This window comes from Drosophila novamexicana, unplaced genomic scaffold (genome assembly GCF_003285875.2).
Source record: "Drosophila novamexicana strain 15010-1031.04,08,12 unplaced genomic scaffold, DnovRS2.1 tig00000564-arrow-pilon, whole genome shotgun sequence".
Classification (NCBI taxonomy): domain Eukaryota; kingdom Metazoa; phylum Arthropoda; class Insecta; order Diptera; family Drosophilidae; genus Drosophila; species Drosophila novamexicana.
The window spans coordinates 888,376-906,548 of NW_020824810.1; the positions used below are offsets into that span (position 1 = coordinate 888,376).

At 50.1% G+C, this 18,173-nt stretch overlaps 5 protein-coding genes across 6 annotated transcripts in view; 2 read left to right on the forward strand and 3 right to left on the reverse strand.

Moving 5' to 3' along the window:
• The first annotated feature begins 62 nt into the window (after positions 1-62).
• On the forward strand, positions 63-1,182 carry LOC115762066 (proteasome subunit alpha type-6). The gene is made up of 4 exons (XM_030704153.1): positions 63-157; positions 223-322; positions 387-563; positions 625-1,182. The coding sequence occupies exons 2-4, from the start codon at positions 247-249 to the stop codon at positions 1,104-1,106; spliced, it is 735 nt and encodes a 244-aa protein (XP_030560013.1). The 5' UTR covers positions 63-157; positions 223-246; the 3' UTR covers positions 1,107-1,182.
• A 37-nt stretch (positions 1,183-1,219) lies between these two features.
• Positions 1,220-2,965, reverse strand: LOC115762063 (deoxyribodipyrimidine photo-lyase-like). Its single transcript, XM_030704150.1, has 2 exons — positions 2,893-2,965; positions 1,220-2,838 (listed from the first exon to the last, which is right to left on the reverse strand). Exons 1-2 carry the CDS (start codon positions 2,949-2,951, stop codon positions 1,251-1,253), a joined length of 1,647 nt encoding a protein of 548 aa, XP_030560010.1. The 5' UTR covers positions 2,952-2,965; the 3' UTR covers positions 1,220-1,250.
• Positions 2,966-3,461: 496 nt separating this feature from the next.
• LOC115762257 (syntaxin-6) lies at positions 3,462-5,284 on the reverse strand. Its single transcript, XM_030704412.1, has 4 exons — positions 4,647-5,284; positions 4,389-4,546; positions 3,629-4,282; positions 3,462-3,560 (listed from the first exon to the last, which is right to left on the reverse strand). The coding sequence occupies exons 1-4, from the start codon at positions 4,679-4,681 to the stop codon at positions 3,484-3,486; spliced, it is 924 nt and encodes a 307-aa protein (XP_030560272.1). The 5' UTR covers positions 4,682-5,284; the 3' UTR covers positions 3,462-3,483.
• A 589-nt stretch (positions 5,285-5,873) lies between these two features.
• LOC115762258 (phospholipid scramblase 3) lies at positions 5,874-7,644 on the forward strand. Of its 2 annotated transcripts, XM_030704414.1 has the most exons (6): positions 5,874-5,985; positions 6,317-6,364; positions 6,429-6,557; positions 6,872-7,263; positions 7,323-7,466; positions 7,529-7,644. In XM_030704414.1, the coding sequence occupies exons 1-6, from the start codon at positions 5,901-5,903 to the stop codon at positions 7,556-7,558; spliced, it is 828 nt and encodes a 275-aa protein (XP_030560274.1). In that variant the 5' UTR covers positions 5,874-5,900; the 3' UTR covers positions 7,559-7,644. The 2 variants fall into 2 exon arrangements, with proteins under 2 accessions (XP_030560274.1, XP_030560273.1); XM_030704413.1 differs by lacking the exon at positions 5,874-5,985 and having other exon boundaries at positions 6,052-6,364.
• A 911-nt stretch (positions 7,645-8,555) lies between these two features.
• Positions 8,556-18,173, reverse strand: part of LOC115762312 — a 34,691-nt gene continuing 25,073 nt past the window's right edge. Inside the window, exons 3-10 of the mRNA XM_030704479.1 lie at positions 17,785-18,059; positions 16,486-17,667; positions 15,254-16,057; positions 15,072-15,191; positions 12,854-15,002; positions 11,749-12,772; positions 11,456-11,682; positions 8,556-11,233 (exon numbers count right to left, since the gene is read on the reverse strand). Coding sequence (XP_030560339.1) covers positions 9,144-11,233; positions 11,456-11,682; positions 11,749-12,772; positions 12,854-15,002; positions 15,072-15,191; positions 15,254-16,057; positions 16,486-17,667; positions 17,785-18,059 — 7,871 coding nt within the window. The 3' untranslated portion in view covers positions 8,556-9,143. The remainder of the gene's footprint in view (positions 11,234-11,455; positions 11,683-11,748; positions 12,773-12,853; positions 15,003-15,071; positions 15,192-15,253; positions 16,058-16,485; positions 17,668-17,784; positions 18,060-18,173) is intronic.

Below are 18,173 nucleotides of genomic sequence, written 5' to 3' on the forward strand. Positions count from 1 at the left end.
ACACAAAACCAGAAACGATAGCACGTCAACTATCGTGCGATAAATCGATATGTTTCAGCCAGCCCTAGCCAACAATGACTTTATAAATTTCATCTGCGAGCAAAGCTGAAAACCAAGCACACATAAAGTTGTAGGTTTGAAATTAAATAGAAAAAAGGTGAGTACGGCAACGAAAGTTAATTGAATAGTTGATCAAAAAGCCTCTTTTGCATTTGTGCACAGTCAAATTATAAAAAATAAACGAAAATGTCTCGCGGAAGTTCAGCCGGTTTCGATAGACACATTACAATCTTTTCGCCCGAGGGACGCCTCTACCAAGTGGGTAAGTTATGCGGAAAATAGAGCATTCATTTAATATTCCAATTAAATAATACCCCGTCGTTTAGAGTATGCATTTAAGGCCATCGACCAGGAGAACATCACCACCGTGGCTTTGAAGAGCGGCGACTGTGCCGTTGTGGCCACCCAGAAGAAGGTGACCGAGAAGAATATTGTGCCCGAGACTGTGACACATTTATTTGGCATCACCAAGCAAATTGGTTGCGTTATGACCGGGCGCATTGGTAAGCCCAACAATTGAATGCATTATCAGAGCGGAACATGTTCAATAATTACCTTTTGCAGCGGACTCACGATCGCAGGTGCAAAAGGCACGCTATGAAGCAGCCAATTTCCGTTACAAATACGGCTACGAGATGCCCGTGGATGTGCTCTGCCGTCGCATAGCCGACATCAATCAGGTGTACACGCAAAATGCCGAGATGCGTCCGCTGGGCTGCAGCATGGTGCTCATCTCCTATGACGATGAACTGGGTCCGTGTGTCTACAAAACCGATCCGGCCGGCTACTATTGCGGTTTCCGTGCCTGTTCGGTGGGTGCCAAAATGATTGACGCCAACAGCTTTCTGGAAAAGAAATACAAGAATAATTTATCCGAGGAGAAGACCATTCAATTGGCCATTACTTGTCTCTCCACCGTGTTGGCAGTTGACTTTAGGCAGAACGGCATCGAAATCGGGGTTGTCAGCAAGTCGAATCCCCAGTTCCGCATACTCGACGAGAAGGAGATCGAGGATCATCTAAACAAAATTGCTGAAAAGGATTAAACGCCCAGCGTTTGAACCTTTAGATCTTATATCGAACTATTTTATACATTAAATGGAATGTGGAAAACATAAGAAAACAAAAACAACCGAAAGGCATTTTCTCATTTACCAATTTGCGCATTGTAATTAGCTTTAATTCTCCTTCTACTTGTGCACCTTTCCACCGTAGCGCATCACAAAGGCGTTAATATCAAACTTGCGCTTACAGCCCTGATAGTTCATGTAGCGTATCTTGCCAAAGATGTCGCGCTCCTTCCAGCCTTGGTCGTGAACACCGCCTATGGACCACATGCAGCCCACATAGCCATTGGGATCGCGTCCGTCCAGGCTGTACTTGTCGTTCAGCAGTATGCTGTATTCCAATGCCAGCTCCGGCGTTTCCGTCCACTCCAATATCTTCTTGGCCCAGTACATGCGCAGAAATCCATGCATTTTGCCCTCCTTCACCAGCTGCAGCTGTGCCGAGTTCCACAGGTCGTCGTAGGTGCGCGCTTGCTCCAATTCCTCGAGCGTATAGCACGGACTGCGCTTATCCTTGCGATGCGCCTGCAGCGTTTGATATGCCCAGTCATGCAGACCCTTCAGGCTATCGTAGTGCTCGTTGTAGTAGCAAAAGTTGTCGGCCAGCTCGCGACGGACAATCGCCTCCTCGCAGAAGGCATCCGCCGATGCCTTGTGCATGGCACTATAACGCTGCACCTCCAGAATGCAGCGCTGTGCCGATATCTGACCGAAATGCAGCCAGGGCGAGAGTCCGGACAGTGCATCGGCCGTGGGATCATTGCGCTTCTCATTGAAATGTCGCAAGCGTCGCGTACAAAACTCGTACAGCTGGCGGCAGCCAGCCGTATAGCCGGGCTTGGCCCAGTCCACCGCATCCACGGTCTTGTCGCAGGTCAACAGCGCGTGGGCAGCAGTCCAATCAGTGGATTCTTTACCCTGCCCACTGCCATGCGGATGCCTGATGACGGGCGGAAACTCACTGAGAAATTCGCCCAATTTCGAGTTGATTTTGTTGCGTATGGTGCGCGCTGCATACTCCTGTTTCTCGGAGGTCACCCACAGCGGCACAATGTTGTGTGCATCGACTTGGGTGAGCGGCACATGGCCCGGCAAGGCCTTGACCACATCCGAGACCCATTGACGCGGCAGCCGCAAGGGCGCAAAGTCGCAGATCACCGCGCCAATGTCCTCGGCTGTCACGAATTCCGGCAAACGCTCCGCAGCCGGACCCAGCAGCAGCTGGAAGGAGATGTTCAACTCACGACACTGCTGCTCCACCTCCTGCAGCCCGCCTAGCATGAACTTGTAGTGCCGCAAGGTGGCATTTAGAAACTTGGGCACCAGACAGAAGACCACCGTCAGCGGCAGCTCCAGCTTCAGCGCCAGACGCTGAGCAAACAGCAGCGCCCAATTGTCCTGCACGCGCGCATCGCGTGACATCCAATAGACGACGCCGCCTTTGGACTGCTCCTTCACATCGCTAACGGTACTTAGGACGCGCACACGTTTCTTTTTAAAGGCGAAATCGTGTACATCTCTGGCGGTCGCAACGCGTTGCGCTTGCATGTGGCTGAGAAATTGCTCAAAGCTGTTGTAGCTTGGCTTGGTCTTTTTTTCTGTGGCTATTGTAACTGATGTTTCCTCATCGCTGCCGCTGCTTTCGTTCTTTTTCGGCTTCTTCTTGGCGCCGCCTGCTGCGCTGCTGTTTTTGTTGCGCTTCATGTGTAGTCTAAATACAAAACTAATTAAAATAAATGCAATTATTAATTGTTTACCGACTTACATTTGAGAGAGAGCACGAATGCCGCCAAGCAAAACAAATTTATATTTCACAATTTGCATTGCGCATTCTGTTTTCAGTTCATTTTCTGCTTAGTGCATCTGGTCACACTTTTTTTCTACCTATAAGCCAATTTGCCGTTAACCGGACTGAGTTTAACAGCAGCTTAACATTGCCTATACAGCAGCTATAAATAACAAAAATAGAAAACTGTCTTTGAATGATTTATATATTTACTCAACTGCATACAGGTATTCATTTGTTTAAATAACTCTCTTGATATACAGATATATTCTTTCCCATACATATAAATTGTACCATTTAGCAAGTATTACATCTAGCCTATGCCGGAAATAACGCATGTTTCGGTTTGTCTTTGGAAATACGTTTACATTAGACTCGATTTGATGATGATTTTAGTTAATAAATGTTTAAACGTGTATATACAGCTAAGGAAATTGTTTGTTGTCTGGCTAATAAAATATATATAAAATATGGAATTTCATTTAAAATTTGCAATTTATACTTATTTCAAATATAAACCTAATCAATTTACACTACACACACACAATCAAACGAAGCGCAACAAATCAATTACAAAATAATAAACAAAATTATCACAAACAATAACAGTACACAAAGTATAAGAATCGCGGCCCATTGACGCTTATCTGCAAGAGAATTACAAAAACACATATAAGTATACATTTTAGCTAGTTAATAAGATAAGTAATATTACCGTTATTCATGTGTAAAACTTTGGCAACTTTTTTCATTGTTGTGTCCAGCTTGGATTCGGTTGTGTCGAACTCATTCCCGAAATCATCCAACATGACCGCCTGCTCATCCAATTCGACGCCAATCTGACGCGAAACAGTCTTAAGAGTGCCAATGGAATCACTTATCATATCCAGCTGCTCGTCCTGACCCTGTATCATGCGCTGCTGTATGGACACCGTTTCGCCCACATACCGATGCCCCGGACTGTCCAGACTGCCGCCATAATGGCTGGGACTATCGATGTCCAGTGCGTTCTCCAGCTTGGAGTATTTGGTGCCGCTGTGCCGGGTCGCGGCTGCCGCTGCTGCTGCGGCGGACATGGTGCCAGCTATGGTATTGGCCACAGATTGCGGATTGGGGCAATCTACCAGATAGGTGCGATCGTTGTGCGATGTATGATATTCGTTGGCCTGGCTGTGATTCTGGCTGTGATTGCGTGTTTCGTTCTCGAGCAATGGCTGATGTGCGGTTATGTCTCTGTCCCTGTTCCGGTTCAGGCTCATCTTATCCTTCATCTGCTTGACCTCATCGCGTGTGTTGTCTATGAAATGTCGCCGGCTGGAGAGTTCACGATTATCTATGCGAAACTTTGTGGGATTCTTTTCAACAATGCGTGCTAAAATAAAGAATTCAAACAGTTAAGGATTGACAATGGCAACAAATGTGTATTGAATTGTGATTTGTAGCTGTAGTTGGCTGATTTGTTAGCAAAAGGATATTGATGGTGTCCTCCAGATCCTCCAGGTCCCATTCAATGCTGCGCAGCGAATTACGCAGCTCCGTTGTGGTCCATTCAACCTCGGCGCCTCCGTTCTCGCCCAGCTCACGCCAACGCAAATAGAGTCCGCGTGTTTTGTTCAGCGCTTTGAATACCTCGCTATAAAGACAAAAAGAGAGGGAGGGAAGGGGGGGGGGGGGGGGGGTGTACAGGGTTGCATCAGAATATGTTGGCGCTGCAAGTGCAATAAAATGCATACTCCTTGACAACAAAAAACGGATCCTCCAGAGACATGACCCACGCTCTGTCACGTATTTACTTTCGTTCAAATGGAATTGTTTTTTTACTGTTTTCCGTAACGGTACTTGACTTTCATATACATAGATTGGTTTTTTCTGTGTCCCACTCACACGGAGCGCTGCGAGCGAGCGAGCAGCAACCCCCTCGAATTTGTTTGGGGGGTGAGGGGGATGCGTAAATAATGCACGCTAGAAAATATATGAGAGTTTGCGTATGCTGCTTTTTCTTTTTGTATTCTGTTGGTATTCCAGACGTAAATATAAAGGATTGTGTGCTGGCACGAAATTCAGTATCAACTTTGAACTAATCTAGAGCTACTTTTATTGGAAGTTTATTTTTCAAAAGCACGTTTATTGATTATTGCACATTGCCGTCTTATCTTCTTGTCAGCGGAGGGGGCAGGTGTATGCGACAGACCGCGTACGCGGCCAGGCTATTGCGATAGCCAGAAGTAAACTGACGTTACGCTGCCTCCGGAGCGTAAAAGGAGTCTAAAGGTGAAGGCATTTGTTTATGCCGCTCCAGCGTCTGCGCAGTGCTCAATCGCCCTCGGCCACGCAATCGAGATAACAGCCCCCAATGCAGCAACAACAACGACTAAATAAGCCGCAATCTTACTTATTGTTTATTAACTATTTGAGCTTTTCAATCATAACAAATACCAAACATTCGTCTGATTTGCTAGTTCAAATGAACTTAAATTTAACCGCAAGTTAAGCTTTCGCACTCTCTTTATGACGTTCTCGCTCTCTCTCTCTCTCTCTTTTGCTCTCTGCCAGTCATGCTTGAAGAGCAGCAGCAGCCCGTTTGTTGTTTGTGTTTGATTCATTTAACAACTGCTGCTTTAATTTCAACTTTTGACTTTAAGCGCCATATAAACTTACCTAGTGCACGTTGCCAACTCATCAATCACGGTTTTAAAGCAGAAACAGTCCGACTTAAATGCGAAGTTTGTCTTTTTAACCAAAAATTAACACCTTTTTAGTTACAGCTGTGCTCGGCTATTGTTGTGGCCACTCGTGTCTTTAATGCGTAATGTTAACGCAAAAATGAGTAGCGCAAAAAGGGGCAACGCAGCCCAATTTGATTCGGTCCTTTTACTTGGGTATTTTAATGCTATTGAGATTTGGTCACACAGTTGTCCGTTGATCTGTTTTGTATTGCAAGCGTTTAAAAACAACTGCGTACCTGTTCAAACAAACAACTAATTAAAATGCTGCAAAATGATGCGGTGCGCACCTTACAATATGACAGTGAAATACGCGTGGCTCAAACTACCAATGAAGCCGAACCTCGAGGTAAACTCTAGCCCAATATTGAAATTCCGACTGAAACTCACATGAATCATGACGAACGGTTAATGTTTTTTTTAGTAACTGATAATTATTCCAGTGGTATAGGTGTTGCTGTAAACGACACAACTGGATTAATTGGTAGAGGGTGGTGTGTGTCATACGTCCATATCCGTATCTTATCAGCAGCTGTTCTGCTGTTTTGCTTTTATGGCCGTCGTTTATCGTTTCGCCCTATCAAGTGCCTTTGTTAGCCGTCCAATTGACCAAGTGATCGATTTAAAGAAAACATTGTACCGAAAACAGATTAGAAATTTTGCTTTTGTTCTGCTTGCAGTTTATGACGCCCAAATCAGCATAACTGCCCAGCCGCGACCAACATCAGGTAAGTGCCGTGTTTCCCTTGATCATATTGAGACACCAATTGATAAGTGCAAATTCCTTTACAGAAGCTCCGCGCATTCCATTGCCCATTACTACGGTCGCCGGCAGTCGCACCTTTATACCCCTGGCCGGCTACGATTGCCTCGCGGATTTGCCCTCTGTGCATATTGAGCAGACTTTCGAGCTGAATGATTGTGCGTACGAGATCCGGAGGTTTGGTCTAGAGCCCAGCATCGAATCAACCGAAACGCGTTCCGGATACTCCAGCTTATATATTTCGGTCGAGCGAGTCAAGACTCAAAACGTTTGGGCTCGAGCTGTTCGAGTTGCAGTTGCATTCAAACATGTTGCTCGAACTTGTTGCTCAGCTCGCTGCCCGTAAGCTCGAGTCTGTCTCTTTTCGGCTGAATCAATTGAGTGTTCGTCTTTGATTCTAACGGATGACCCGATGCTGGACTCTAGCTTAAAGCATATACTTCATTCATAAGCATTAATTTCAACCTTGCAGCACTCACGGCTGTTTCCTCGGAGAATCGTTATGTGGTTCGCTCGCCGCTGGGTGATGCCATCTTTGGCGCTTCCGAGAGCTCCACAGGCAGGAACCGCATGATTTGGGGCGCAGCTCGGCCATTTCAGATGCATCTGCTGGACAAAACGCACCAGGAAGCGTTGGTATTCCGCAAGAAACTGGCAGTCGGTGCAATATGTTGCCAGCCCAAGAATCTGGAGATATGGATACCGCCCGGCAATGTGCTGGGACGTGTCGTGCAATCGCCAACCTTCACACAGCCGGAGTTTTACATTGAGGACGGCAACACGCATCAGCCGGTCTTCTGTGTCGAAGGACCCGCCAATTCCGGCTTCTGCTGCCACTGCCTGCCCAAAGAGTGCTACTTCAAGGTGAGCTCGAAGCACATGTTTACTTCTAGCTGTTAATCTTATAAATATGCCCACGACAGATTCACTCCGGCGGCGACCTACGCGCCTCCATAGACCACAAATGGTTGGCCAGCAAATCGCAGTATACGACAAACATTTACTTCAGCGATGCCCGGCTGACGGCCAAGGAGCGTGCCCTGATCCTGGGCTCCGCATTTCTGCTGGTGAGCTACATCCAAGCTAATCCCATAAACTCGAAAACTAAACTATGCCCCAAATCTTACAGGAATATATGTACTTTCAGAAGCGCTTTTAGAACTGGACGTAAAAATTAAAGAACAACTACGAAATTCGATTTTCACATTGATGTTTTTTTTTATTTTATTTTTTGTGTCATTTATTTTTTTTGTGGTTTGTTTGTAAAGTTTTCATGCTCAGTTTTTGTTTTGTTTGTTGATATATTTTACAATAATGTAATAAATCACTTCATTTTTGTGTTTGTTAAACATATACATTCACACATATATATATATATATATACCATATAATATATATAAATATATATACTTTGCTATACTTGTAGCCATTTTGTACAATAATTTTCATTAATTTCTATAAACTTTATGTGCATGTGTGTGTGTGTGTGTTGGTGTGTGGGTGTGTGTGTTTAGCTAGCCTACAAAACTTAATGTTTATATGACAACATAATCTTTATCTATAGTTAGTTTTCTTTTTTTGTAATTTTATTTGATTTTCAATTTGCTTTCGCTAATTAAATATACATATACACACATATATATATATATAATTAATTAATTAAAACAAACAATTGAAAAGAGTCTCGTGGTCTCGTTTTTTTTTTTTCTTTGTTGTTAATCTAAAAAATTAAAACATAAACATAATAATAGGGTGTTCGCAAATCCAATGCATAGAACAAACTTCAAAATAAGGAAGAACTACGTGATTTAATGGAAAAACGGGTTCGGGTTGGGTTCGGTCGGAGGGGAGGGGAGTTTGGTCTGGTGGGCGTGGACTTGGGCTAAGCCTTATAAATTATTAACTAATATTTACACACAACAAAAAAATCATCTTTTTTTTTTTGTTGTTTATAGATAGGACTCACAGCACTTCAGGAGTTTTTTTTTTAGCATTTCGAAAAAGAAATTATAGATATTCATATATATGCATATATATAGATATATATATATATATACGTATATGCATTTGTTTTGTGTGTGTGCTTGTGTATATATATATATATATTAACTAGGACTATATATACTAGAATATATATATATATATAGAGAAATATGTATAGACGAGTTTAAACAACTTTTCGTAGCTGAGAGTTGACAATAAACTAAACTAAATACTTAAGTTGCAAGCAACTGTTGCTTTATACGTTATATAGTATATGTATATTGTACATATGCTTGACTTGCCCACACACACACACACAAACACACACACACACACCTGCACACCTGTAGTGAGTAGCTATAGCTCATAGATAGGAGCTCAAAGTGTTTGCCAGTTATCAACATTGTTTTGATTGACAGCTTTTCAAGCACTTAAAGTCTGCCAGCTCGTTGGCTTACACCTGGGGTTAAGGTCAGGTGCTGCAAGAGTAGCCAATCGAGTGTGTGCGTGTGCGTGTGTATGTGTGTGCGTGTGTGTGTAGAGTTTACATTGTTGTGTGCCCAAATGCGATATGCTTAGACATTTGATATGCGCTCGTTGATGTTTTGGTCATTGCCGCATCCACGGCTGCTGCTCCTAGCTTGTTGCTGTGGCTGGGCTTGGGTCGGGTTTGGATTTGGATTTGGATTTGTTGGCCATAACTGGTAGGCCTGGTAGTGATGGGGCCACACTCAGGTGGGCTGCAACATGTACATGTACTGTCAGTTGCTGGCCGTCGCCACCGGCAGCGACAATTCGTTTGTATTGCTCCTCGGTCGCTTCTCGATGCTATTGCTGCCGCCGGTCGTCTCGAGGGGATTGTCGCTCTCGTCGCCGTTGCTGCTGAAGCTGCTGCCGGGCAGACGACGCTTGAGACTGTGCCCGTGGCTCAGGCCGTTGGTGAGCGTCTCATCCTCGGACATGGAGCTGGCGCGCTTGGGCGTATTGCCTGCGCTGTCGTTGTCCAGCGAAGCGATGGCCGAGGCTGCGGCACTGTTTGCCGCACTGAAGCCATCCTCGCTGGCGCTGTCCTGGCCGGCAGCTGGCGTATCTGTGGCCAGCTGCAGCATGCCCGAGGGCGTTGTATAGCCACTGAGCTTATTCGGATCCTTCTCGAGCAGCTTCTGTGCAAGCAGCTTGAGCGATATTAGCGAATTCTCGCAGTCGCTGGTATCGATCTCGGTTAGGCTGATACCGGCGCGTTCGATCTCTGCATAGGTGCCAAACGGCAGCTTCTGCAGGCACTCCAGCTTTTGGACGTGCGTCTTGGAGCGCAAATGCTTTGCGAGATGGCCGTGTATGCGAAACGCGATCTTGCAATCGGTGCACTCGAACGGACGCGGATTCGAGGTGGTCGGCACACCAAACGTGGACGTCATCATCACCTTGTTCTTGTGCGCCTCGGAGCGTTCGTGCTTCTGCAGATGACCCTGCGTGCGGAACGAGATGCTGCACGGCTCGCACTTGAACTTGCGCTCCATATAGTGTATGTTCATGTGCAGGGTAAGCTGATGCTGTCGCTGGAACGTCTTGCTGCATATGATGCACGTGGGCCGTGCATCGCTGGCAATCGGCGGCGGTGGCGGCGGCACCACACGGCCGGGATAGCTGCCAGGCGCGGACGCGGCAGCAGCTGCAGCGGGAGCAGGAGCACCTGCTGCAGGGATGGATTGGAGTTCGGCGGCGCTGCTCGTTGGTGGCGTCGCCTTGAATCCCTCCTCGCCGACGATGACAGTGCGCGCGGATGCACTGCCTCCTGCCAGGCTACTGTTGCTGTTGCTTAGCACACCGCTAAAATCCGTGGCATCCGGCTGCTGCACTGCAGCGGGCAGATTGGCATTGTGCGGCGTCGGCGGCTGCGGCATGGCCAGCTCCGTGCTGGCTTTGGCGACGTGCGCAGCGGCAGGAAGTGCTATGGTTGCCTGCTCGCGCTCCACCTGTGCCTCGGATGGCTCGCTCTCCTCGGGCAGCTGCAGTTGAACCACGGTCGGTGGCTCAGGCTTCACCTGCACCTCCTGCACCTCGTGCACCTCAATGCTGGGCAGCTCCGTGATGCTGATGGCCGGCTTCGGCAGGCTGCCGCCGACGCTGCTGCTGACAATGGGCGTGCCGGCAGAGCTGCTGCTGCTAGTGCTTGTGGTGCAGGTGCTGGTGCTGGTCATCACCAGGTAGCTGCGACTGAACTGGCTCTGCTTCATTTTGGCATGCTGTAGCGCCTGCTCCTTGATGTAGGTCTGCAGCAGCAGATCGTCGCCTTCGCTGTCCCGCTTTGCCTGCTCCTCCATTTCGGCGGAGATGCGCACCTTGTCGGACACCGAAATCAGCGTCTTCATGAAACCGCTTTCGTTGTTGCCGGCACCAAAGATCACATCGCGCATCTGCTGTGCCTGCGATTTGGGCAGCGTCTGCTCCGACGGCTGGCCGGGAGCGGGAGCAGCGGCAGCAGCGGGTAAAATGTGTTGCATGGAACGCGGCTTGGTCAGATCCATGGGCGCGCTGCTCTCATCGTTGGGCACATCACGCTTCGGCTTGGACTCCTCCGGATTGGAGTAATACTGTTCCTGCTTCTGGTAGTCGAACGGCGGCTTCGGCGAGGTAAACGAGCACACCTGACGCTTTGGCTGCGAACCGCCCGCGGCGCTGCCCGCCGAGGAGCCAATGCTGTTCGCCGGACTGGCCGCCGGACCGGGCGCCTCCGACAGCTGTGCGGGATAGGGCGATACGCTCTGCGGTATGGGCGGTGTCATGGACAGCGAGAGCAGGCCGCGCGCCGCCTCGTGCTCCTTCATGCGCGACTTCGACTCGTCGGTGTCTGCAATACAAATAAAAGTGAGTCTCTCCGTGAGGAGGATATGGATGTATATATAAGAGCTCCGCATCGAACTTGACTCAGCAACATGTTCGAGCTTAAATGCAACTACAACTCAAACAGCTCGAACCCAACTGTTGTGAGTCTTGAAACGCTCGAACTAAGCGTTTGATCGTTTCGTTTGACTCGACGCAGAGCTCTTGTATATAAATTGATGGAACTTACCGCTGCTCTCGGATTCGTTGTCGCTGTAATCATCGGAATCGGACTCGCCGGCCATGGATGAGGTGCGTCCGCCAGCGGATGTTGATGACTGCTGATCGAACTCGACATCGACATCGAGAAATTCACCATCAGCGGGCATGGGACCCGGATTGATGCCCAGTTCGATGCACTTCTTGAAGTGCGTCTTCGATTGCATGTGCTTGGTCAGATTGCCCTTGGTCTTGAAGCTGTCGGATTGAGTATTAATATTAAATACTGGGAGCTTCAATAGGATGTTGTAGCTGTAAGCTTACCTGAAATTGCAGTGGCTGCAGGTGAACGGACGCACGTCTGTGTGTGTGCGTATGTGCTTCTTGAGCATGGAGGGTTTCTTGCAGCGAATGCCGCACTCGGAGCACACATAACGGCCGCGTCCACGTCCGCGTATGTATGTGTAATCCTCATGCGATTCATAGCCACCGACAAGCAGTTGGCCCGACTCCAGCTTCTTGGCGGCGGCGGCGGCGGCATCCTCCTCGCTAGCCTTGGCCGCCACATTCGCCTCGCTGAGCGCTCCGATCGAGGTCGGCGGCTGCTTCGGCTGATGCTGATAGAACTTGTTCTGGCTATTGATCGCCGTCGAGCAGCTGCTGATCGTCTGCTGTGAGCTGACCAGGGCGTAGTGCAGCTTGCCGGCGCCTGTGCCCGCCATCGACATGGTCGAGCCGTAGCCGAGCATTTTCTGCCTGGAATCGTAGAGGGCCATCACCTGTCTGGGCTTGAAGCCCAACGGATGCGGCTGATTCTCCTCGCACACCTGCCACACACTGTACATGGACAGCTTGTGCATGCCCGCGACATACGACGGCTGCGGACAGTTCACGGTACAGTAAAACATCTTTGTGCTGGACTTGAGACCCAGATACGTGTAGGCGTGCCCGTTCAAATAAAGCTGCACGCACGACTTGGAGGGACGCGGCGTTTCGGGCGAGATCAGGGGCAGGGTATTCGCTGTCGGCGTGATGCCATGATGACGCTTGGGCGTAAAGGTGCCCGGCTTGAGTGGCAGGCTGGTGGGTCGCAGGAATTTCGACTTGGCCGAGCTGGGCGTGCCAGCAGTTGCTGCTGCTGCTACAGATGTTGCTGTTGTTGCTGCAGATGTCGCTGCTGTTGCTGCCTCCTCGGGCGTGTCGACGTGCAGCGGCGCCAGCGCCTCCTGCGTCTTGTGCACATTATCGAAATTGAAGTGTCGCACCTCTTGGGCCAGCTGCTGCTCCTTCACGTTGTCAGCCATGCGCAGAAAATTGAAGTGTGCCTTCTTCACGTCCACGGCAGCAACTGTTGCTGCCGTCTTGTTGTTGCTGTTGTTGTTGTTGTTGTTGCTGCTGCTGTTGCTGTTGTTGCTGTTGTTGTTGCTGCTCCATTGCAGCGCCTGACGTTGCGCGGGCGTCGGCGGCTGGCGACTGAACTCGCTGGGTAAATTCTGCACGCCGCCGAACGGCGACAGCGCCTTGAGCGGCGCGTCCAGCAGCAGAGGATTGGAATTGGGACTCGGCTGCTTGCGATTGGGACTGCGTCCGCGCGGCTGCAGGTGCAGCTGCTGCGGCGGCGGCGGCAGCAGCGACAGGCTGCCCGGACCCGGTATGCCGGGCACATACGGTATGGACTTGTGGGCATCCACAACATGGTTGATGCTGCCGCTGCTGCTGCTGCTGCTGCTCATCGGCGGCAGCGTTAGAGGATTAAAGGCAGTTATCGAGCTGATGGGCGGAAACTGAAAATGTTGCGGCGTGTTGTTGTTGTTGTTGCTGTTGTTGCTGCTGCTGGCGAGCAGATAGCCATTGTTGGGCACGGGCAGCGGCAATTTGCGCTCCTTGGTCTCGCTGAGGCGCGGCGACATCTCCTTAAAGCTGCCGCCCGACAGCAAGGGGGTGCGTATCATTTTGGGACTCTTGTCCAGCTCGGGGCACTCGGAGATGGGTATCATGCTGCCGCCGGACGAGGTAAAGCGACGCAAACGCTCCTCCTTGCCGCCGCCAAACGTGCCCGACAAAGGAAGCTCCTGATTGCCGCCCAGGAAAAGCTGCACGCCCGCGGGCAGCGCAAACGCCTTGCCGCTCAGGCTGCTCGCGATGGCGATGTCGCTCAGCTTGGGCCGCTTCGCTGGCGGCGATTCAATGATGATGTTCTCCAGCCGATCCTCGTGCATTTTGGTGATGACCACCTGGGCATCCGGAGCTTTGCGTGGTGCCGCATAGTCCACCAGCGGGGTCTTGCCCAGCAACGGGCCGGGCGAGGGCAACGGCGCGTCCACAAAGCGCAGCGAGACGCCGCCGCTGCCGCTGGCATCGATGCTGGGCGGGATTACGACAGCTGCTGCTGCAACTGTTGCTGGCGGGTTGTTGCTGCTGCTGCTGCTAACTGCAGCTGCAGTTGTTGTTGCAGTTGCAGTCGAGGTGCGCGCTGGCGACTGTGCCGCACTGAGCCGACTGAGCACCACGGTGCTGGGCTTGATCTTGAGCTGCGACCAGGCGAGCTTGGCCAGGGATAGCGGATTCTTTGAGTTGGCCATGTCGCACATGAGCTCCGGCAGGCTGAGCGACTTTGAGTTGGAGCGAAAGTATTTCCGGCTGGGCGATGAGGCCGGACTGATTGTCGCACTGCTGTTCGCGTCCTGGCAATAGGTGCTGTTGTGGTGCTTCAGCTCGTCCGCGCTGCGGAACTCGTTGGCGCAGATGGGGCAGGAGTAGACGGCATCGTCGCCCTCGCCAATGGGCACGGCCAGGCCGCGCGCATTTAGCAACAGATTCTTGATAATTGAATTGTTCGGCGCCGGCGCAGCCGCTGTTGCTGTACTCTTCGGCACGGCAGCAACAGTTGTTGCTGCTGCTGCTGTTGTTGCTGCTGCTGTTGCTGCTGGTTTTGTGGGCATGGCTAGCTTCGTTTTGGCGGACAGATTAAGCGGCTGGGCGTGATTGAGCGGCTGCTGTTGCTGCTCCAGCTTGGGCACGGGCGTTGCCGGATCCTGACGATATTGCAGCGTTTGCAGTGGCAACGGTGACGGCGGCGGCGGCAATTGTTGCAGCTTCACATTCGCCGTGGGCGTTGCTGGCAGCGTGGGCGTGGCTTTAAGTCCTGGATAGGCACTGCCGCTGCTGCTGCTACTGCTGCTGCGCTTGAGCAGTCCATTGACACTCTCCAGCTGCAACAGTTGCTGCTGTTGCATGTACATTTGGTATTGTTGCTGCTGTTGCAGCTGTTGTTGCTGCTGTTGCTGTTGCTGCTGTTGCTGCTTGAGCACTATGGCCTGCGCCAGATTCACCTTCGTCTCGCCCAGCTGCTGACTGTTGTTGCCTGTCTGATTGCTGTTGCTGTTGGCCGTGTGATTGCTGCTGCTGCTGTTGTTGTTGCTGGCGCTGCTGTTGTTGTTGTTGCTGGCATTGTTGAAGCTGCGCGAGCGACTCAGCTGCTTGGGATACTTCTTCTGCAGCAGTATCTCCTTGTTTTCGACTATGGCCTCGTTCTGTGAGATCAGCTTCGAGATGTGCTCCTGTACCTTTTCCACATTCTAAAAAATAGGCCACAATAAAAGCAGATTAAGGCATTTTGTGGACATATTCAGTTTAGATTTACGCACCACTTGCATGCCGCCGCTGCCGCTGGCAAAGCTGCCCAGATTGGCTGTGGGCGTGGGCGTGGCTGGCGGCGCTGTTGTCGCTGCAATGGCGGCCGCCTGCTGACTATTGGAGCGCACCAGCTGGAGAGGGAGGGATTTGTTAAGCAGGTGAAACACATGGAAAAAACTCTTGATAAGCTCACCTGCTGCTGTTGCTGCTGCGGAGGCGGCGGCGTCTGCTGCGGCTGTTGCTGCTGCTGCTGCTGCTGCTGGGGCGCCTTTAGCAGCGGCGAGTGTTGCTGCTGCTGCTGCTGTTGATGGTGTTGCTGCTGCTGGAACTGTTGATGTTGCTGCTGCTGTAGCTGAAAGTGCTGCTGGAACTGCAGAGCGAGCGCATGCTGATGTATGGCAGCTGCAGTCGGATTATAATACTGCGGCTGTCCCATATAATAGACGCCCGTGGGCAGCGGCGGCGGCGGCACCAGCGCGGGCAGCACAACAGGATTAGCAGGATTTGCGGCAGCCATCAGCAGCGATTGCTGCTGCTGCTGTTGCTGCTGCTGCTGTTGCTGCTGCTGAAGCTGTCGCTGCAGCTGCACCTGATGCGAGTTGATGTGATTGTTGAGCTTCAGCTGAGTGCTCAGCGAGAGCGTGGGATGCACCAGCGTTGGCTGCGGCGCCGGCAGCTTTTGTTGTTGCAGCTGTTGTTGCTGCTGTTGTTGCCGCTGCTCTTTGCTGCTGCCGGGCGCATAGAGCGCTGCATTGTGAAACTTGGGCTTGTACGGCTTGTAGTCAATCGACTGGCGATGCTGCGCCGTCGCCGAGTGCAGCGTGTCGGCTGTGGCGGGCGGCAGTGTTCCGGCGGCGGGCGAGCCCAGCGGCAACTGTTGCATGTGCTGCGGCAGCGGCGGCTGTTGCAAGTACGCGCTCTTCGCGGCGGACAGCGTGGATGGCGAAGGCGTCGGCGAGGCCATGGGCTCGTCATATGGCGAATCCGCGCGGCTCAGCTGCAAAGAGCGGATTATTATTAATCAATCTATGTTAAACAACTTTAATAAAATAGAGCTCATGTTAAGCTAACAGCTTTCTAACTAACACGCTGTTTATTAATATTTTAATCTCGACTTTCAGTTCGTCTTTTAATCAATCAGTGTTAACAGTACATATACTACTTTTGATTTACTAACAGCTCTCTAACTAGCATGCTGTTAAGTAACATAGCACCCACCCCAGTTAACATTTATAGGCTCTCAGCTCTCTGCTTATGTTAATCGAACAGCTCTCTAACATGCTGTTACTTAACATAGCACCCCAAATATTATTTTAACTTAGCTTTCAGCTCCTCATTTACCCAAGAAGAGCTCTCCAACTAACATGCTGTTAATTAACATAGCACCCCAATTAACATTTCTATTAGAACACTTACGACTTCCACGCTCAGCAGCTCGGAACTGCTGTTGCTCAGCTCCCCGTCGCCATCCTGATCGGAGAGTCCATCCGCCTCATGGGCGGGCACATCGAAGCCGCGCATGCGCGCCGCATGTGAACGGGAACGGCAGTGCTTGTAGAGATTGCTCTTCGTTTTGAAGGCAATGCCGCAGGTCTCGCACGGATACGGTCGCTCATTTGTGTGGGCACGTATGTGCTTCTGCAGCACCGAGGGTTTTGCACAGTTCAGATTGCAATACGGGCAAACATAACGACCAGTTGCTGTTACTGTTGTTGCTGCTGCTAAAGGTGTGGCAGTTGCTGCTGTTGTGCCTGTTGTTGCTGCTGTTGTTGGCTGCGTCTGTTGCTGATGCTGTGCGAATGTTGCTGGCGACAGTGTCGCATTGCTGGCATAGTTGCTGTTGTTGCTGATGTTGCTGCTGTTGCTGAGCGGTGTACGTGTTCTGGGCGCACCAGCAACAGCAATATTTTTACTGCTGCTGTTGTTGTTGTTGTTGTTGTTGTTGTTGTTGTTGTTGTTGTTGTTGTTGTTGTTGCTCTCCTCATGGCTGTTGTTGTTGTTGTTGTTGTTGGCATTTACGAAATTGGCACTGAATTCATTGCTGGCCGGCAGCAAAGGCCCGGCCTGCTGCTGCTGCGACGACTGTTGCTGCTGCTGCTGCTGTTGTGTCACATGTCCATTATAGAGCGGCGGCGGCGGCGACAACGAGCTATTGGATGAGAGCGATGTGGTGCGCACCGCATCGCCCGTTTCCGGTTCGGTGGTGCTGGCCAAACGCTTAAACTTTTTGTGCAAATAGCGCAAATTGTTTGAAGTTTTCCAGTCGCCAGCTGCTGCTGCTGCTGTTGCTGCTGTGGCCGCATCATCGCTGCTGTTGTTGTTGTTGTTGTTGCTGCTGCTGCTGATGTTGCTGTTGTTGGTTGTTGTGGCCACGCTTGTTGCGCTGCTTGCCACATGCTGTAGCGTCATTTTGCTATCACTTACATTCGCTTTATCTCTAGCCTTAAACTCATAATTATTCTCACTAATACTATTATCACTGTGGTGGTTGTTGTTGTTGTTGTTGTTGATGTTGTTGCTGCTGCTACTGTCGGCAATTTTAGCTGGCAACTCGCTTAGTTTATTATCTCGCGTGCTCTTGTTGTCAATTGCTGCTGCTGTTGCTGTTGCTGCTGTTGTTGTTGTTGTTGTTGTTGTTGTTGTTGCTGCTTTGCTGTTAAGTTTGTTGCTGTTTGATTTGAGTGTTGCAGTTGTTGTCGTTGTTGCTGCTGCTGTGGCAGCAACTATGCTGCTGCTGCGATATGTTTGCTTCTTAGTTGTTGCCGCTGCTGCTGCTGCTGCGGCCGCTGCTGCTGCTGTTGCACGTCGCGTGCTGCTCACTTTGTTGTTGTTGCTATTGTTGTTGTTGTTGTTGTTGTTGTTATTTTTGTATTGTTTGCTCGCTGTCTTGTAATGTTTCGCTGTGTTTGTTGCTGTTGCCGCAGTTGTTGTTGTTGTTGTTGCACTTTCCATAGTATCATCAAATTTGCTCGCCTGCGATGTGTTGGCCGTGGGCTCATCTAAAAGAAATACAAATCAAATTTAATTCCAAGTAAAGCTAAAATATAAAATTGCTTGTTTGTGTGATTGATTGATTGATTGACTGATTGACTGATTGTTGATCCACGACTGCT

What these genes read in the sequence shown, in the direction of transcription:
- LOC115762066 (XM_030704153.1), top strand. Translation starts at nt 247, where the DNA reads ATGTCTCGCGGAAGTTCAGCCGGTTTCGATAGACACATTACAATCTTT. An exon ending in GGGACGCCTCTACCAAGTGG is followed by an intron (nt 323 to 386) that starts GTAAGTTATGCG and finishes CCCGTCGTTTAG; the next exon opens with AGTATGCATTTAAGGCCATC. An exon ending in CGTTATGACCGGGCGCATTG is followed by an intron (nt 564 to 624) that starts GTAAGCCCAACA and finishes TACCTTTTGCAG; the next exon opens with CGGACTCACGATCGCAGGTG.
- LOC115762063 (XM_030704150.1), bottom strand. Translation starts at nt 2,951, where the DNA reads ATGCAAATTGTGAAATATAAATTTGTTTTGCTTGGCGGCATTCGTGCT. An exon ending in ATTCGTGCTCTCTCTCAAAT is followed by an intron (nt 2,839 to 2,892) that starts GTAAGTCGGTAA and finishes TTTTGTATTTAG; the next exon opens with ACTACACATGAAGCGCAACA.
- LOC115762257 (XM_030704412.1), bottom strand. Translation starts at nt 4,681, where the DNA reads ATGTCTCTGGAGGATCCGTTTTTTGTTGTCAAGGA. An exon ending in CCGTTTTTTGTTGTCAAGGA is followed by an intron (nt 4,547 to 4,646) that starts GTATGCATTTTA and finishes TTGTCTTTATAG; the next exon opens with CGAGGTATTCAAAGCGCTGA. An exon ending in AGTTTTACACATGAATAACG is followed by an intron (nt 3,561 to 3,628) that starts GTAATATTACTT and finishes ATTCTCTTGCAG; the next exon opens with ATAAGCGTCAATGGGCCGCG.
- LOC115762258 (XM_030704413.1), top strand. Translation starts at nt 6,190, where the DNA reads ATGGCCGTCGTTTATCGTTTCGCCCTATCAAGTGCCTTTGTTAGCCGT. An exon ending in CCAAAGAGTGCTACTTCAAG is followed by an intron (nt 7,264 to 7,322) that starts GTGAGCTCGAAG and finishes TGCCCACGACAG; the next exon opens with ATTCACTCCGGCGGCGACCT. An exon ending in TGGGCTCCGCATTTCTGCTG is followed by an intron (nt 7,467 to 7,528) that starts GTGAGCTACATC and finishes CAAATCTTACAG; the next exon opens with GAATATATGTACTTTCAGAA.